Below are 13,800 nucleotides of genomic sequence, written 5' to 3' on the forward strand. Positions count from 1 at the left end.
CTGACTCTTCTCTTAGGCTTTCACTGCCAGACTTCCACAAATCCCATTTTCCGGTTTCCTTTGTAGCACTGTGTGGGAGCAGAGACCTGGCAAAAGACTCAGTTGGGGTTTCTCCTTGATTCTGCGCTGCTGACCGTAAAGATTCTCTTACAAAAAAAATCACTTCTGTTAAGATAACTGTGTGGAGCTGATGATCTTGGCAGCAAGGATGGAGTCTTGCTACTTATTAACATTTTGAATAAATTTGTCCTCTGACTTTCCTTTTACGCAGCGGCTCACAAACGTGGTTAGAGGTGCTTGAATTGTCTGAAGCTGACCAGCTGGCCCTGCAGGGTTGCGTGATCTCCTCGAGCTCAATCAGGTGCTGCATGAATGGCTCCGTGGTCACTGCACTCCATAATTCTGCCTCCTTTGGGGAGGAAGGAGCATGCTGCTGTTACTTATTAGCTGAATTTGTGCGGTACTGGCTGGAAAACCTTGCCGGTGGGGCCTGGTTCGGAGGAGGATGCAAATACCCTGCCAGAGGGACTATAGGAAAAGCGGGAAGGGGTTGAGTGAGAAAGTGAAGGTGATACTGGCCTCAGGCTGAGGACAGTAACAAATGGGGGGAGGCTGTGCTTCGGGAGCTTTTCCTGTTTGTAGGACGAGGTCAGCTCCACTCTGCTTTCATGTTTCCTGCCATGTATCCTGTTTGCCTAGGATTGCTTGGTCAGGTCTGTGTTTCTCTGCTCAGAAGCTGGCAAGGTGCTTGTAGCCCACGTGGCTTCCTTTTCTGATTCCTGCAGCATGTGGATGGTGTTTCTAAGAACCTGAAACCCCAAGTTTATAACGATTGGGAAATAAAGTCTGGGGGTGTCCAGTAGGACTAATTCTGCCTTTGTGTGGCCAGCAAGCAAGTGGGAGGTCTCTGCAGGGGGGTGTAGGGGGCTTCAGGAACTTTCTTTGCTCTCCAGATGTGCCAGTTGTGCTGCCAGAGTGGAGAGGAGGTGGTGATCCCCCGACTCTTGCTGCAGCAATGAAGTCTTAATTCTCATCGTACCGCTGGTGCAGAGCAGATTGTGCGCAGTGTTGGAGGTGAATTTGGTTCTTTGTACCCTGCAGCTCCCTTGCCAAGAGAGAACACATCTGTGCTGATCTGGAGGATGTGAAGTGGCCCCAGCTTGCGATATTGCTGGTGAGGATTCAGCTCCTCGTGGAGCTCTTCTTGCTGAAGCACCGTGTGTGTAGCCAAGGCTAGCTGCGGCACTGGGATTTGTCACTGCAGCGTGTGCAGTACCAGCACTTGTAGCTAAATCTTGACATTTTGCAATGAAAATATCCGTGACTGGTGAACAGGACTGTTCTAGGTCTCTGTACTTCCCTTTTCTGCATGCTGGGCATAAGCTGTTGGGTGAGCTCAGCACGAGGAAATGGCTATTTAGGTCCGCAGAGATGCTGCGTGCGGAGTACAACCAGCTTAAAAACATCCAGTAACGTTCTATTATGAATATCTATGAATATTATGTGGATGAAGTAGCTCCGTGATGCCAGGCCGTTAATTAAAACGGGGGGGGCTGCAGGGATGAGCGTGACTCAGCGCCGAGTCCCTGTCCCAGGATTGTATGCGGGATACCATCTGTTGGATGGGAAGCTGACTTGCTGCAGCTATTAAAAAGGAAAGAGACGGTGTTTTAGCATCATTTGCGGCCAAGATGGCAGCCACGACTTTCATGTGGCCGCAGCATCCAACGTTGCGGCTCGGGTAATTGCTGTGCTCCTCTACCTCCGTGTCGTTTTAGTCGGAGGCTAAATCCGTCGTAGCTGCCGTGTAAAACCGCGGCTGTGTTCAACCTCCGAGGAGGCCGCAGGCTACGGGGAGGTGAAGGGATCTGTGTATACTGGAGGGAAATGGCTTTCCCCTTCCCCTCCAGATGAGGGAGGAGCCATTATTTATGCATGATCTCCAATTAGCAGCAATTGCTGCTCGCTGTTGGCTGGGGGAGTGGCCGTGGCAGGAGGCCAGGAGTGCATGTGGCAATTAGACGTGGGGTTGTGGTTTGGAAAGGGGGAAGGAAGTGTAGGAGGTTTCCTGCACTACCTCGGTGGGTTTTCCAAACGCTTGGCTCTTTTTGAGGAGGGTGATCAGAGATCTGATTTGCAAAATAGCTTTGCTCCCATTTAGGTGTTTCGTGCCCAGGCTGCAGCTCCCTTGCATGCTCGGGAAACAGGATTCCCCTGAAAGCCAGGCTGAAAGCACCTGGCTGTTCCCACAGCTCCCCTCTGAGCTGCTGTCAGCTTGGATCCTTTGGAAAAATTGCTTTTCCCTTGAGAAGGGGTTTGGTGGGAATTTGCCTTGGTGGCCAGGTGATAAAACGAAGAGGGTTTCAGCACCGGAGCAGCGTTTAAGCAGGTGCGTAACCACCTGTGGTTTCGTCTGGTTTCGTTTGGGGCTGGAGGGTGGCTTGGGCTGATTCCTCGCGTGCCTGGAAGGACCGGGACACCGCAGCTGGAGGAGGAGAGCTGCAGGGCAGCGACCTGCTGTGCCAGTCTGGCGGCAGCCTGCCTGCGCCTCCTCTGCTTTCTGGCCTCAGGTGGTGGTGACACGTCACCCACGAGTTCAGGCTGTGAGCTCAGGTCCTGTTGATTCTTCCCGTCCTGGCAGCAGGGGGGAAATGCAGCGCTTCTGTCTCCGAGCTGTGATGTCCCCCCCCCCGCATCACGTCTCGGCTGCGTTGAGGAGCGCAGCGCGGACCCGGACGAGCGTGCTGCCGACTGCATGGAGCTGGGGAGCGGGCGGGGATCGTTTAACTTAAACACGCGCTCACGTTTCTGCCCCTACCCCATCCGACGTGATAGACCCACCCACGGCGCTGACTGTCGTGGTTCGCAAGAGCTGCTGCTTGCTTTGGAGCCCCTGCACGTCGCGGGCAGGAGCTGCCCCTCGTCCCAAATGAGGGCAGGGCGGGCGGCTGCAGGCCACCGTGCTTCAGCACACCTGGGGAAACGCCTCTGGAAGCACTTCCATTTTCCTTTTCCGAGTTAAATCATGGATCCATTTCTGTCACGCTGCATGGTATTAATATGTGTGTATTCATCCCACCCACGCAGCGGGACCCCGTGGCTGGATGAGCGCTCCCAGCCTTGTTCGGGTGATGCCGGTCTCTTGGCAAGCATCAGTGTTTTTGTGCTTGGGTTTGGGCTGCCTGAAAAGTTGTGTCTTTCCTGATTGTCCGGCTGCTGTGTGGCAAACAGACTGTCCCCATGGCCAGCATCCCTAGTGCTGGGGCTGCAGGGTGGGCTCGAGGAGGGTACTTGTTCTCACACTGCGAAAAGGGGAAGCCGGTGCTGGTGAGAGAGGCGACCCTCTGTACCTGCAGAGCCAGAAGAGGTCTTGGGGCGAGGGTGTTCCCAGAGGATGGGCTTAGACCACAGGTGTAAAACTAATTGCTTTGCTTTTTTGGTATCTTGGCCTCCTCCTTCCTCTTTGCCTTGCACACTCAGGGCTTTTTAAAAGCCAGGCCTTGGCAGCAAGTAGCCGCACGGAGTCCGATTGCCCATAAATATTTGATTCAGATCAATCCCGTTGCATCCATAAATGCTTGGAGGTGGGTCTGTCGGTTCCGTGTGTCTGTTTGTGCCCTAACGTGGGACATCCCTGCTTGTTTCCCAGAGGCTTCGGTTACAGTAGAAGCGATGCTGGTGCGTGCTCGAGGTATCCACAGCATGCCCTGAAGGTGACAGGGCACATGACAGCAGCCTGGCCCATGCACCTGAGTAAAGAGCTTGTCACGCGTGCCCTAGGTTGCAGATAAGCTGAGGCTTTGTGTTTGTTGTGACTCCATGAAAGACCTCATGGGCTGGTAGTTCTGCTTCTGTAACCCCGTCTGTCTCTCCGCAGCCTGTGGAGGCAACGGATGATGCCTTCTGGGACCAGTTCTGGGCAGACACAGCCACCTCAGTGCAGGATGTCTTTGCCCTGGTGCCAGCTGCGGAGATCCGAGCGGTGAGAGAGGAATCACCTTCAAACCTGGCGACCCTGTGTTACAAGGTAAGGCTGGCACTGCCTTCTCCCTTGTGCTGTGCTGGCAGGGGGTGTCCCTGCATGGCTCCCCATGGCTCCGGAGCAGGGACAGGTACCATATTACTTCCTTGCACCCCGTGCTGTGCTTGCTTGTCCCTGTCTCCCCTGATGATAACTCTTAGCACTTCCTCTCTTGGTTTACCACAGACCACAGCCAGCATTTGCTCTGTGCGGAGCCTTTCCCCTCTTGTCCTCATCCCAAGTCTCGCTCTGCCCTCATGAATCTTGCCTGCAATGTAAAGGGCTTCCCACCTAGGGCACTTCACACCAAGGCTGCATGCGTTTGGTGAGGCTGAGGCATCTGACTGCTGTCCACATCTAATCGCTCCTCGCCGTGCATCGGTTCGGCTTCAAGCTCATTGGTCCCAGAAGGGTGTGGAGTTTGTCACTGTAAAACCGCCTGGATGAGGTTGGGGGGAGATTTTAAGCCTTTTCTTCCTTCTGCTGTGACATCAGAACATCCCTGGCACTGTTTCTGGTGTTGCCATGTCCTTGCGTGGAGCACAAGGGACGTTGACTTGTTTCCAACCCTGCCAGGTCTGGCAAATTGTCAAGCTGGCCAGCAACAGCTGCGACTGCTCAGGGAACAGCCTTATGCTGCCTGGGAAAGTGCAGGTGTTAACGATGCTCTTGATTTGAGTCATGCAAAGAGCAGCCTTGAATTTGGCTTATTGGAAATGTTCTGAATGACATTTTCCCACTTTAAAATGGTTGTTACCATCCTGGTTTTCTTTCCTGCTCTGCAAAATGTGAACGAGACCTCCTGAATCACACTGGAGGTGCCCTGGCCGGGTATCTTGCCTCAGACATACCTTGTAGTGGATGCTTGAAGAAGAATACAAAAATGAGGGAAAATACAGTGATTCTTCCCTAGTGCTGTCTCCTAGCTTCAGGCAAGCAGCACATTGGGAATTGGTCAGTACGGCTATCCCCAGCCCTTCTCACGTAACTCCTTCGGCTCTGTGTCCTCTTTCCACAATTAAACAGGACTAAAATATGGGCTGTTCTCCTTATTGGTAGCAGATGTGTTGGGAGACCTGGTCACTGCAGGGCTGTTCATTGAGGAACCCTTGACGTTGGGATGTCTGGGTCGGAGGAGTTTGCAGGCTCTTGCAGGCTTTTGTGAGGCTGAAGGCCACAAGCCGTGCCAGGTGCGGTGTGACGCTGGACTTAGCGTGACAGCATGGCTGAAATGTCGCTTGCAGCCGTGGCTGGAGACTCAGCCTATGTCCCCACCGAACAGAGTATAAATGTGGCTGGAAAAATATTTACACCCCCTCACAGAGCTGTGCGTGGATGGGCTGAGACTGCACAAGCGGCATTTAAATGCCCGTTGAGGCAGCGACGCGAGCTAGCAGTGACCCAGACAGTCTGCTGTGAAAAGAAGCGGGGACACCTGACCCCGCGAATTAGAAAGCTGCACAGTGAATCCTTGGTAAACGTTGCTGCTTTCGTTCCCCTCTCCTTCCCCTTGGGATCAGGGCTAAGAGGAAGGGTGCAGGTGCTGGGGGAAGGAGCTGCCTTTTTATTTTTTGGGGTAAAAGTCCTGCCGCTGCCTGCTGGGGCTGTAGTTGCTGCCTTGCAAGAGCCACATCCCTGTCCTGGCAAACCCAGTGTGATCGTCCCCATTGGTGGGGTCAGCAGCGATCAGACAGACTGTGAAGGTTCAGCCCAGCCTCTCTTTCCAGAGCATCAGTCCTATTCACAGGCTGAGCGGGGGAAACCTGGGCCACCGCCCCTCCTGCGCAGCGGTGCAGAAGTGAAGTGGGCCTTGACAGCCTCTGCTGGAGGCTGTACCGTGCACGTAGCCACGGGCAGCAGCTTGCCTCCCACCTCTTGAGTCAGGAGAGGTGCCCGCTGTAATCCCAGCGGCTCGTACAGGTCTGCCGGGCCGTGTGTTTCTGCGCAGCCTTCCCCCAGCAGCGCCTCTCGCCGTGCAGCGCGGAGCTGCTGCCTTGGCTCTGGCCTGAGCTGTGTGCGTGGCGGGGCCGATTGATCTCATCTGCTCTCTGAGGTCTGGGGAGTCCTGGGGCGGTGCTGGGAGCAGCCCGGTGGTGCTGTGGCTTTCTGCCCGCGCTACGTGGGTTACTCCTGGCACGTAAGGTCTCTTGCAGTGGGACAGAAGAAATTGAAGGAGGTCTGGTTAAGACCATTAAGCCCATTTCTGCAGGCAGTTTCAGACAGCAATGCAGATGTACCACTGAACTCAGGGAAGATGGGCTCCAAACACTGCCTGTAACTATGTGAGGGTGTCACCAGCAGGACAGGGCTTTGCAGCTCCTGCTCACGTCCCGGCTAATGCTACCTGCCTTGTTTTTGTTTCCCTCAGGCTGTGGAGAAGCTGGTGCAGGGAGCAGAGAGCGGCTGCCACACAGAGAAGGAGAGACAAATCGTCTTGAACTGTTGCCGCCTCCTCACCCGCATCCTGCCTTACATCTTTGAGGACCCAGACTGGAGAGGTTTCTTCTGGTCAACTGTCCCTGGGGCTGGCAGAGGAGGGGTCTGTCTCTTGGCACTTATTTTTCTTTCTGGAGGGTGAGGGGGAGGTTGCAGCGAGGAGACCCTCCCTGCATTTGGGGGCAGCTGCAGTGCAGTCATTTCTGTTTGGTCAGGAACCGGGTGGCATCTTCTGAGTAGCTCCCTTTCTTTGATTCTTGGTCCTCTTCCTCTCACCGTCAACTGCTCTGCTTAGCACGGGTTGCTGTGTCATCTCAATATTTCACTTGGGAGTGTATCTGTAGAAACAGAGAGCTGGCATGTGAGAGGGAGCTTCTCCAGCATGAGGTATGAATTGAAATGAATGCGAGAGCGGTACCGAAGGCTGTATGACTTTATTAAAACTGAGATGAGCTTATTGCATTAACTACAGTGGATTTAAGAACAGAGTCGAGCTGAAATAGGTTTCACTGATTTTAGTGATTCTACTGATTTCACAATGTCACATTTAAAGCAAATAGTGCTAGAGAAGCTCTCAGCATCGTGGTTCAATATCCTGCTTATGACAGTTTTAACCAGCTGCTGGGTGAAGCCCACAACTAAGCAAGAGCAATTAAAGAATTAGGTGCTGTTTGTGGCCCTGTCAGTGACAGGTGTAACTTTAGGGCAGTCTCTGAACTTCCCTACATTTCTCTGTTTGCAGACTGGGCACAATTTTGTTCCTCTGCACAGAAGAGCACTGAAAATGCTCTAGGATCTTTTGCAAATAGTGTTGAAAACACAGCTGAGTTAGGCCAGGAATACTGTTTACCTGCTCTCTCCCTTAGCAGCTGCTGTTTTGTGCACGGAGACTGCTCTCCTGGAAATTCTGAATCTGCAGGTCAGCGTGACTGTGCCGAAGAGCCTGCTTTCCCCTGAATATTCTGCGTTCTGCAGTGTTTTGGGGGAGGGTTGGAAGGGATTGGCGGTGCTTGGTACAGTACGAACCTAACCTTGCGCTCTCTCCACCTGCCACCCCTAATCTGTTTTGCCTGAGGCCACTTCAAGGGGAAAAGGAAGCCGTTGCTAGCAGCTCTGCTATGTGACCTGTGTGACTGGGGGGGTGGCTGTCCGCCCCTTGATCCCTGCAGGGGCTGAGAGTGCTGGAGAAGCTTAACAGTGGAGCTGCTGAACCCTGCTCCTTTGGGGAAGGAACGTGCGAGGTGCCAGGTGCCCTGATCCAGCTGCTGTTACAACTGTTCTTCCACCTTGGTCAGCAGCTGGAGGAGCGTTTCTCAGCCTCAGAGTGGTGGGGCCACCCCAAGGAAATCCAGCCCAGCCCACCTGTGCTGTGCTGAGGAGCTCTTCTCATGCATCGTGCCTGCTGAACGCTCGGGGAGCTGCTGTGGTTCATCGGTCCGTCATTTGTGCAGAAGCAGCTGCAAGGCTGGCTGAACTGCCTGCCAGGGGATGGGAAATAAAGCCCTCAGACCCCGGGGAAGGTGGGGGTCACGTCTAATCTAGGAGCAACTGTTTTGCTGTCTGAAGGCTGATTCCTCCCTTGGAACTGAAGAGGAGGATGATATGCCTGGACCATTATCTCTGTGATTATCTTCTGCCCGCCTCATGATGCGGTGATAGGTGGCAGAGCTCCTGGAGCATGGGTCCCTCCCTCCTGTAAAGGTCAAGGGAACGTGTGAGAGGATGCAGTCCCTGAAGCAGGGGTGTTGGGATTAGGCAGGGGCTGTTAGGGTTATGTCCTTGTGTTTAGGAAGAGGATGGGTGACGGTTTTTGAAAAACACAGCAATCTTTCAAGAGATCTGTGGAGGACTGGGTGTGTTCCCTACACTGCACAGATCTATTGGCTTGTTGCATGTCTCCCGTTTTGGATGTGGTACCCGGAGCCTGCAGGGACATTTTCTGGCAGTCAGAGCTATATTTAGCAAAGATCATTCTTGAAAAAGAAGTCCCCATGGACCCTAGTGGTTTTCCTTTCATCATCCTTCCTGAATAGAAGCATCTTTCCTGCCTGACAGCTTCATCCCTCCTCTCTGGGCTTCTCACATCCGGGATCTGTTTGACGGTGGCAGTCGCTGCGACAGATGTCAGAGCCACACAGGCTCTTATCCCCGATGGCTGCCTGCTGGGATTTAAGAGCCACGTGTCACACGCAGGCTGGCAGAAGCCTGCCCGAGACAGATAAGCTCCTGCCATTCCTGCCCCCTGCCTTGCCCCCCAGCACCAGTGCGTGGTGGGGAAGCCTCCCATCCAGGACGCTCTTTGACAGGCGGGATCTGGCAAGGTTTCCCAGGGCAACAGCTGCAGAGGAGTAGCCAGGCATGATTCGAGTGATTGCTTTGAATGCTGGAGATGGCAAAATCCCCTCTGCTGTCATGCCTGCTCTGCCAGGGCAGGCCGAGGCCGCCCCTTGCTGAGCACGCTACGCACCGCCTCTCCCTCTTCTGTTACCTCCAGTTCTTGGCAGCCCATGCAGGACTTTTAGAGGTTTTACACCTGTTATCACTGGTGCCTGGCTTCTTCCTATTGCTGTCTGTGTGAATCACCTTCCTCGTTTCCTTTGTGACTGTAAAACCCTCTTTTCTGTAAGTGTATCCCTTTCCTTTTGCCCTCAGTAAGCCAAGCATCTCCACGTGGCAGCGTCCAGTGCTACTCTTCTGCTTTCCCAACGTCTCTAGGCCTGCTCAGTTTGGTCTCATTAAAGACCTTGTTCCTATTTAGTCACCACTTTCCAGGGCAATGTTTTTGCCTCTCCTGGGTGGGTTTTGTGTGTTTCTCCCTCATGTCCCTTTGTAACTTCTTGCCTCCCTGCACCTTCATGGGGAGTATGTCTTTTCTTGCTGTGTTACAATAGTGTTACTGCGTGCTCCTTGCTAACCCCGTGCTGACAGTACTCTTCCACAATTCTCACTTTCAGGGAGATGACGACGATGAAAATGCCCGGCCGCTGGCTGAATCATTGCTCCTTGCTGTTGCAGACCTGCTCTTCTGTCCTGATTTCACTGTGCAAAGCCACCGGAGGAGCACGGTGGTGAGTTGAATCGCGAAATTACCTCCATAGAGGAAGATTAATTGCATGGTGGGGGGCACGTTGGCAGACCTCAGCAGCTTCCTTGCTGACTTGCAGGCAGGAAAATACGGAGTCCCTGAGCTTGAACACATGGTGCATTACAAAACATTGATCAGTGTTTTGGGTTCACTCTGTGGTGTTTGTGTCCTCAAAAATGGGTGTTCTAGGACTGCTGGGTGAATCTCAGTTGAAGAGGCCGTTGCTTACCCCTGCGCTACAGCTTGCCTGTCAGGAAGATGTGGTCGTGCTGGCAAACAGCTGCTCTTCTGTTGCTCCCAGCAGAGCAGAGACCTTTAGCACCTCGCTCCATTCACTGGCAATTTGGCGCAGTCCAGGGCAGGAAGTTGCTGTTTGCCTGACTCCAGGTGCTGCGATGTGAATGAGTCTGTGGTCTCTGTTGTGTCTTCCCACCTTCTCTCCCTGTGTGTTGCATAACAAAGACAAATGTGTTCTGATACTTACGGAGACTATTTACTTCAGAGGAGTTCCCTGAAGCAGGGATCTCCTACCAGGTGTATTAAGGATGTATTCTTGTATTTCTCCCATCTCACCAACCCAAGGCTTTCTGGAGTTTATCTTTCTGGAGTTTATTGTAGGTATAGACTATAACCAAAAGTGGGCAGCCCTCCCTTTTGGTATTGCTATGAAGTAAAGTTAAATAATAATAATAATAATAAAAAAAAACCACACCAGGATCAACTAATGTGTATTTGACTGGGAAATTCCCCAATAGACCTGAATACTATCTAGTTTGCTCAAAATTTCTGAGTGGTAGAAACAGTTTCTTTAATGAAGCTTCTTAAAAAAGTTAAATAAATCTAATTAGACAATGGGATCATGAATGCTTTGTGTTACTTGCTGTTAGCTGCCACTGCAGTCTTTGCCTAGCTGTTTTCCCCCTCTGGATTTGGTTTGACCTGTGCTCTTGTGTCTGACTGCGGGTTAAGAGGAGAGAGGTGAGTACGACCACCTCACGCTCATGGCAGAACAGCATGTGGCCCCAGAGGTACAGGTTGTGGCTGGTAGTTGCTGAAGGAGAACCGAGTAAAGAGGAAGAGTACGTGGTGGGAGGGAATTGACAAAGGAGACCTGGGAGAGACCCATGGTCTTTTTACAGTTTGTTTTTCTATTGAAGTCGGCTTTGGCATTATTGCTAGTAACTGGGGATCCCTCTGTCATGCACAGTGCCTGCATCTGTGTGTTTATCACTTATCTGCAAAGGCTGAGTTCTCTGAAGGCGCAAGCATCTGCTTTTTTAGACCTGGGCAACTACCGTAATGATGGCTAGTAATGTGCTGTCTCCTCCTAGTGTTCCTGCTTAGTCACACATGGTAGAAACAGTTGTGCGGATGCAATTGCATTTCTTTCCATGGAACCTGTGCGTGGCAGATGTTAAAGATTTGGTTGTGAAGGAGATTTCGGGCACTCCAATCTCAGAAAGAGTTGTTCTGAGTAGCTGGATGAGAAACCTGGCAGTAGGTAAGCTCTGTCCTGTCTGCATAAAGTGAGTAGGAAGGCAGGAAAAACCTGGACTGTGGAGGAAGCTGCAGTTGCCTCTGTGTCTGCAGTAACTGCTGTCAACATGCTGGTTTTGCGGGAGTTGTGGTTGAGGTGGTGAGTGCATCTTGGTTGTCCTGAAGCCCTGCTGTCCTGAGATCAGTGCCGTTATGGGAGGGAGGGAAGGAAGTTACGCAGTGGGAACCCAGAGCAATTAAAGACATTCCTCTGATGTGCTTTCCCCGATTGCAGGGAGGGGAAAAAATAGAATTTGCTTAATTAAACCCAAGAAAAGAGACAGCCAAAGTGTGCCAAGTGCACTTGATGTGAGTATATTCATCTGGGCCCTTGCTCCCCGTTGTTTCTGGAGGGTCAGCATGTGGTGCTCAGTGCCTTCTTGTCTCAGCAAAGCTGCTTCAACTCTGACTCAACTGACTGCAACAAAGGAGAAGGGCAGGCTGCTGTGGTTCATCTCCTCAGGTTGCAAAGCAGGAGTTCGGGAGTCATGCCAGGAGCTGTCAAGGGGCTGGGAGGGCTCTGACTGGGAGAGTCACCTTCTTGCTTTGCCCTCTGAAAAGCAAGTCACAGCAGTATGTGCTTTTAGTACAAATTAGGGGTAATTTGCTGCTTCTCTTGCCTTTAATGCACAGCCATTGCAGGTCACTGTTATGTGTGTAAAATCAATTTGATGGGCTCTGAGATAGTGTGGAGGTGTCGAGCGGGAACTGGACCCCTATGTGGTGCTCTCGATCTGGAGAGAAAAAAGGAAAAAGCCTGACCTGGGCTGTGTTTCATGAGATGCAGAGGAAAGGAGAGGAGGTGGTGATGCATCCCATAACGAGAACATAACGTATCCGGGATCTTTTGGTGGTGGGTGACCGTTCCCAGTGGAGGTGGCGAGCACTGCTCCTTGGCATGCTGGAGGAAGGGCCTCATTCTGCGTGATACCCAGTGCCTGTTGAAGATGAGAGGTTCTCTCTCAGGGATGCTGCCTGGGTGGGGCTGGTATGTACAGCCTGAGTGTCTGGATGCCTCTCAGCTGGTTTCTTTGCTACTGTTAAAGATCGGAGCCGAGCTGCCTTGGATTCCAGAAGCACTGTCAACTCTTGCATGAGCTTGTGCTCTGACCTCCTGTCTCTCTCCACAGGACACAGCAGAAGATATCCACTCCATTGACAGCTGTGAGTACATCTGGGAGGCAGGAGTGGGCTTTGCTCACTCTCCACAGCCTAACTACATCCATGACTTGAATAGGTAAGGGAGTCTGCAAAGGGAGAATGGAGAGAAGCTGGGCTCAGGAGAGGGGGTCTGAGGGAGATGGGCTCACTCTACTTGCCTCTTGGGGTGTCTGTGACTTTCCCAGGGCCTTTGTCCCTTTCTCAGCCAACATGTCTGTCGGCAAAGAAATCCAGCTGTCCATTTGAAGAGCTTTTTGTAATGTGATATGGGAGTTGGAGTGTCTGCAACAGGAACTGGCAAAACACTGCTTTGAAAGGGCTGAGGAGCTCTGTATCTTTTTTTTTTCCCAAAAAGTTCTGTTTAGCTTTGTGCCAGTGCTTATGAATGAAATGTTGCTTATGAAATGAAATGGTCTTAGCTTTCTGTGGGAAGGACTTTCTAGACGGGACTGAGCTTTTCTTATGTGTTGTTGTGGTAAGTGTTTGTGCCTTTTGTACCCAGTCCCTGCCCTTGAACGGCTCCAGGACTTGGCCTCTTCTTCCCTTCTTTCAGGACAGAGCTGCTTAAACTTCTGCTGACCTGTTTCTCAGAGGCCATGTATCTGCCTCCCTCTTCAGACAGCAGCAACACCAACCCCTGGGTGCAGTTCTTCTGCTCTACGGAGAACAGGTGAGGGTGCAAGACTGCGTGCTAGAGGGAGAAATACCTTCAGGTTTTTCCCAGGGAGCATGTTGGTAATGGGGAGTGCTGTAGATCGCTGCTGCAGATCCTGTTCCCTTGTGGGGATGGTGGTGTGGCGCTGCAGTGAGTGGTTGGTGGTGGCAGGTGACTGCTGCCCTCTAGTGACATTCTCTCCTCTGGGACTTTGGCTCTTCAGGTGACAGCTGCCCACTGGGCAGCACAGTTGTCTTTCTGGAGTCTGGACAGGTTTCGTCTGGGAGGCCACACTCTGGGAGGTCTTTTTGACCTCCCCTTCCTTCTCAGCTGTAGTCCAGGAGACCAGCTGTGAGGTGGAGTGTCAGCTCTTGTCTCTGGGCTGCTCAGTCATGGGCCACTGTCATATAGAGTTAGGTGGGTTAGAGAAGATGCTAGTGTTTTGTCATGATCCCAAAATCTTGGGGAGAAGTGCTTGTCTTTCCCCAGGCAGCACCATTTGCTTCCTGCTTCTGCCTTCTGAGAATGTTTTCTCCTGCCCAGACATGCACTCCCCCTCTTCACCTCGCTCCTGAACGTCGTCTGTGCCTACGACCCGGTGGGTTACGGGATCCCTTACAACCACCTGCTTTTCTCTGACTACCGTGAGCCCCTCGTAGAGGAGGCCGCCCAGGTGCTGATTGTCACTTTGGACTATGACAGCTCCACCAGTTCAAGTCCCACTGTGGATGGCACGACCACTGGCACGGCCATGGATGATATGGATGTGAGTGACACTGGGATCTGTATTTGCTGGTCTCCTGAACTCCCTGTGGTCCTCTTATACCAGCTTGCCCTGTGTGTAGGGCTGACCTGTAAGGCAGTTTGATTTTACTCCTTTGCAGTCTGCTGTCTCTGGCCCAGTTC

At 52.4% G+C, this 13,800-nt stretch overlaps 1 protein-coding gene across 1 annotated transcript in view; it reads left to right on the top strand.

Annotated features, from left to right (window-relative positions):
- The window catches only part of HID1 (HID1 domain containing), a 30,130-nt gene that overhangs the window by 3,463 nt on the left and 12,867 nt on the right, over nucleotides 1-13,800 (top strand). Inside the window, exons 2-7 of the mRNA XM_040530165.1 lie at nucleotides 3,878-4,027; nucleotides 6,390-6,560; nucleotides 9,412-9,525; nucleotides 12,209-12,315; nucleotides 12,793-12,909; nucleotides 13,438-13,660. Of these exons, the coding sequence (XP_040386099.1) occupies nucleotides 3,878-4,027; nucleotides 6,390-6,560; nucleotides 9,412-9,525; nucleotides 12,209-12,315; nucleotides 12,793-12,909; nucleotides 13,438-13,660 (882 nt within the window). The remainder of the gene's footprint in view (nucleotides 1-3,877; nucleotides 4,028-6,389; nucleotides 6,561-9,411; nucleotides 9,526-12,208; nucleotides 12,316-12,792; nucleotides 12,910-13,437; nucleotides 13,661-13,800) is intronic.

The sequence above is a fragment of the Cygnus olor genome, chromosome 18 (genome assembly GCF_009769625.2).
Source record: "Cygnus olor isolate bCygOlo1 chromosome 18, bCygOlo1.pri.v2, whole genome shotgun sequence".
In the NCBI taxonomy this organism is placed as follows: domain Eukaryota; kingdom Metazoa; phylum Chordata; class Aves; order Anseriformes; family Anatidae; genus Cygnus; species Cygnus olor.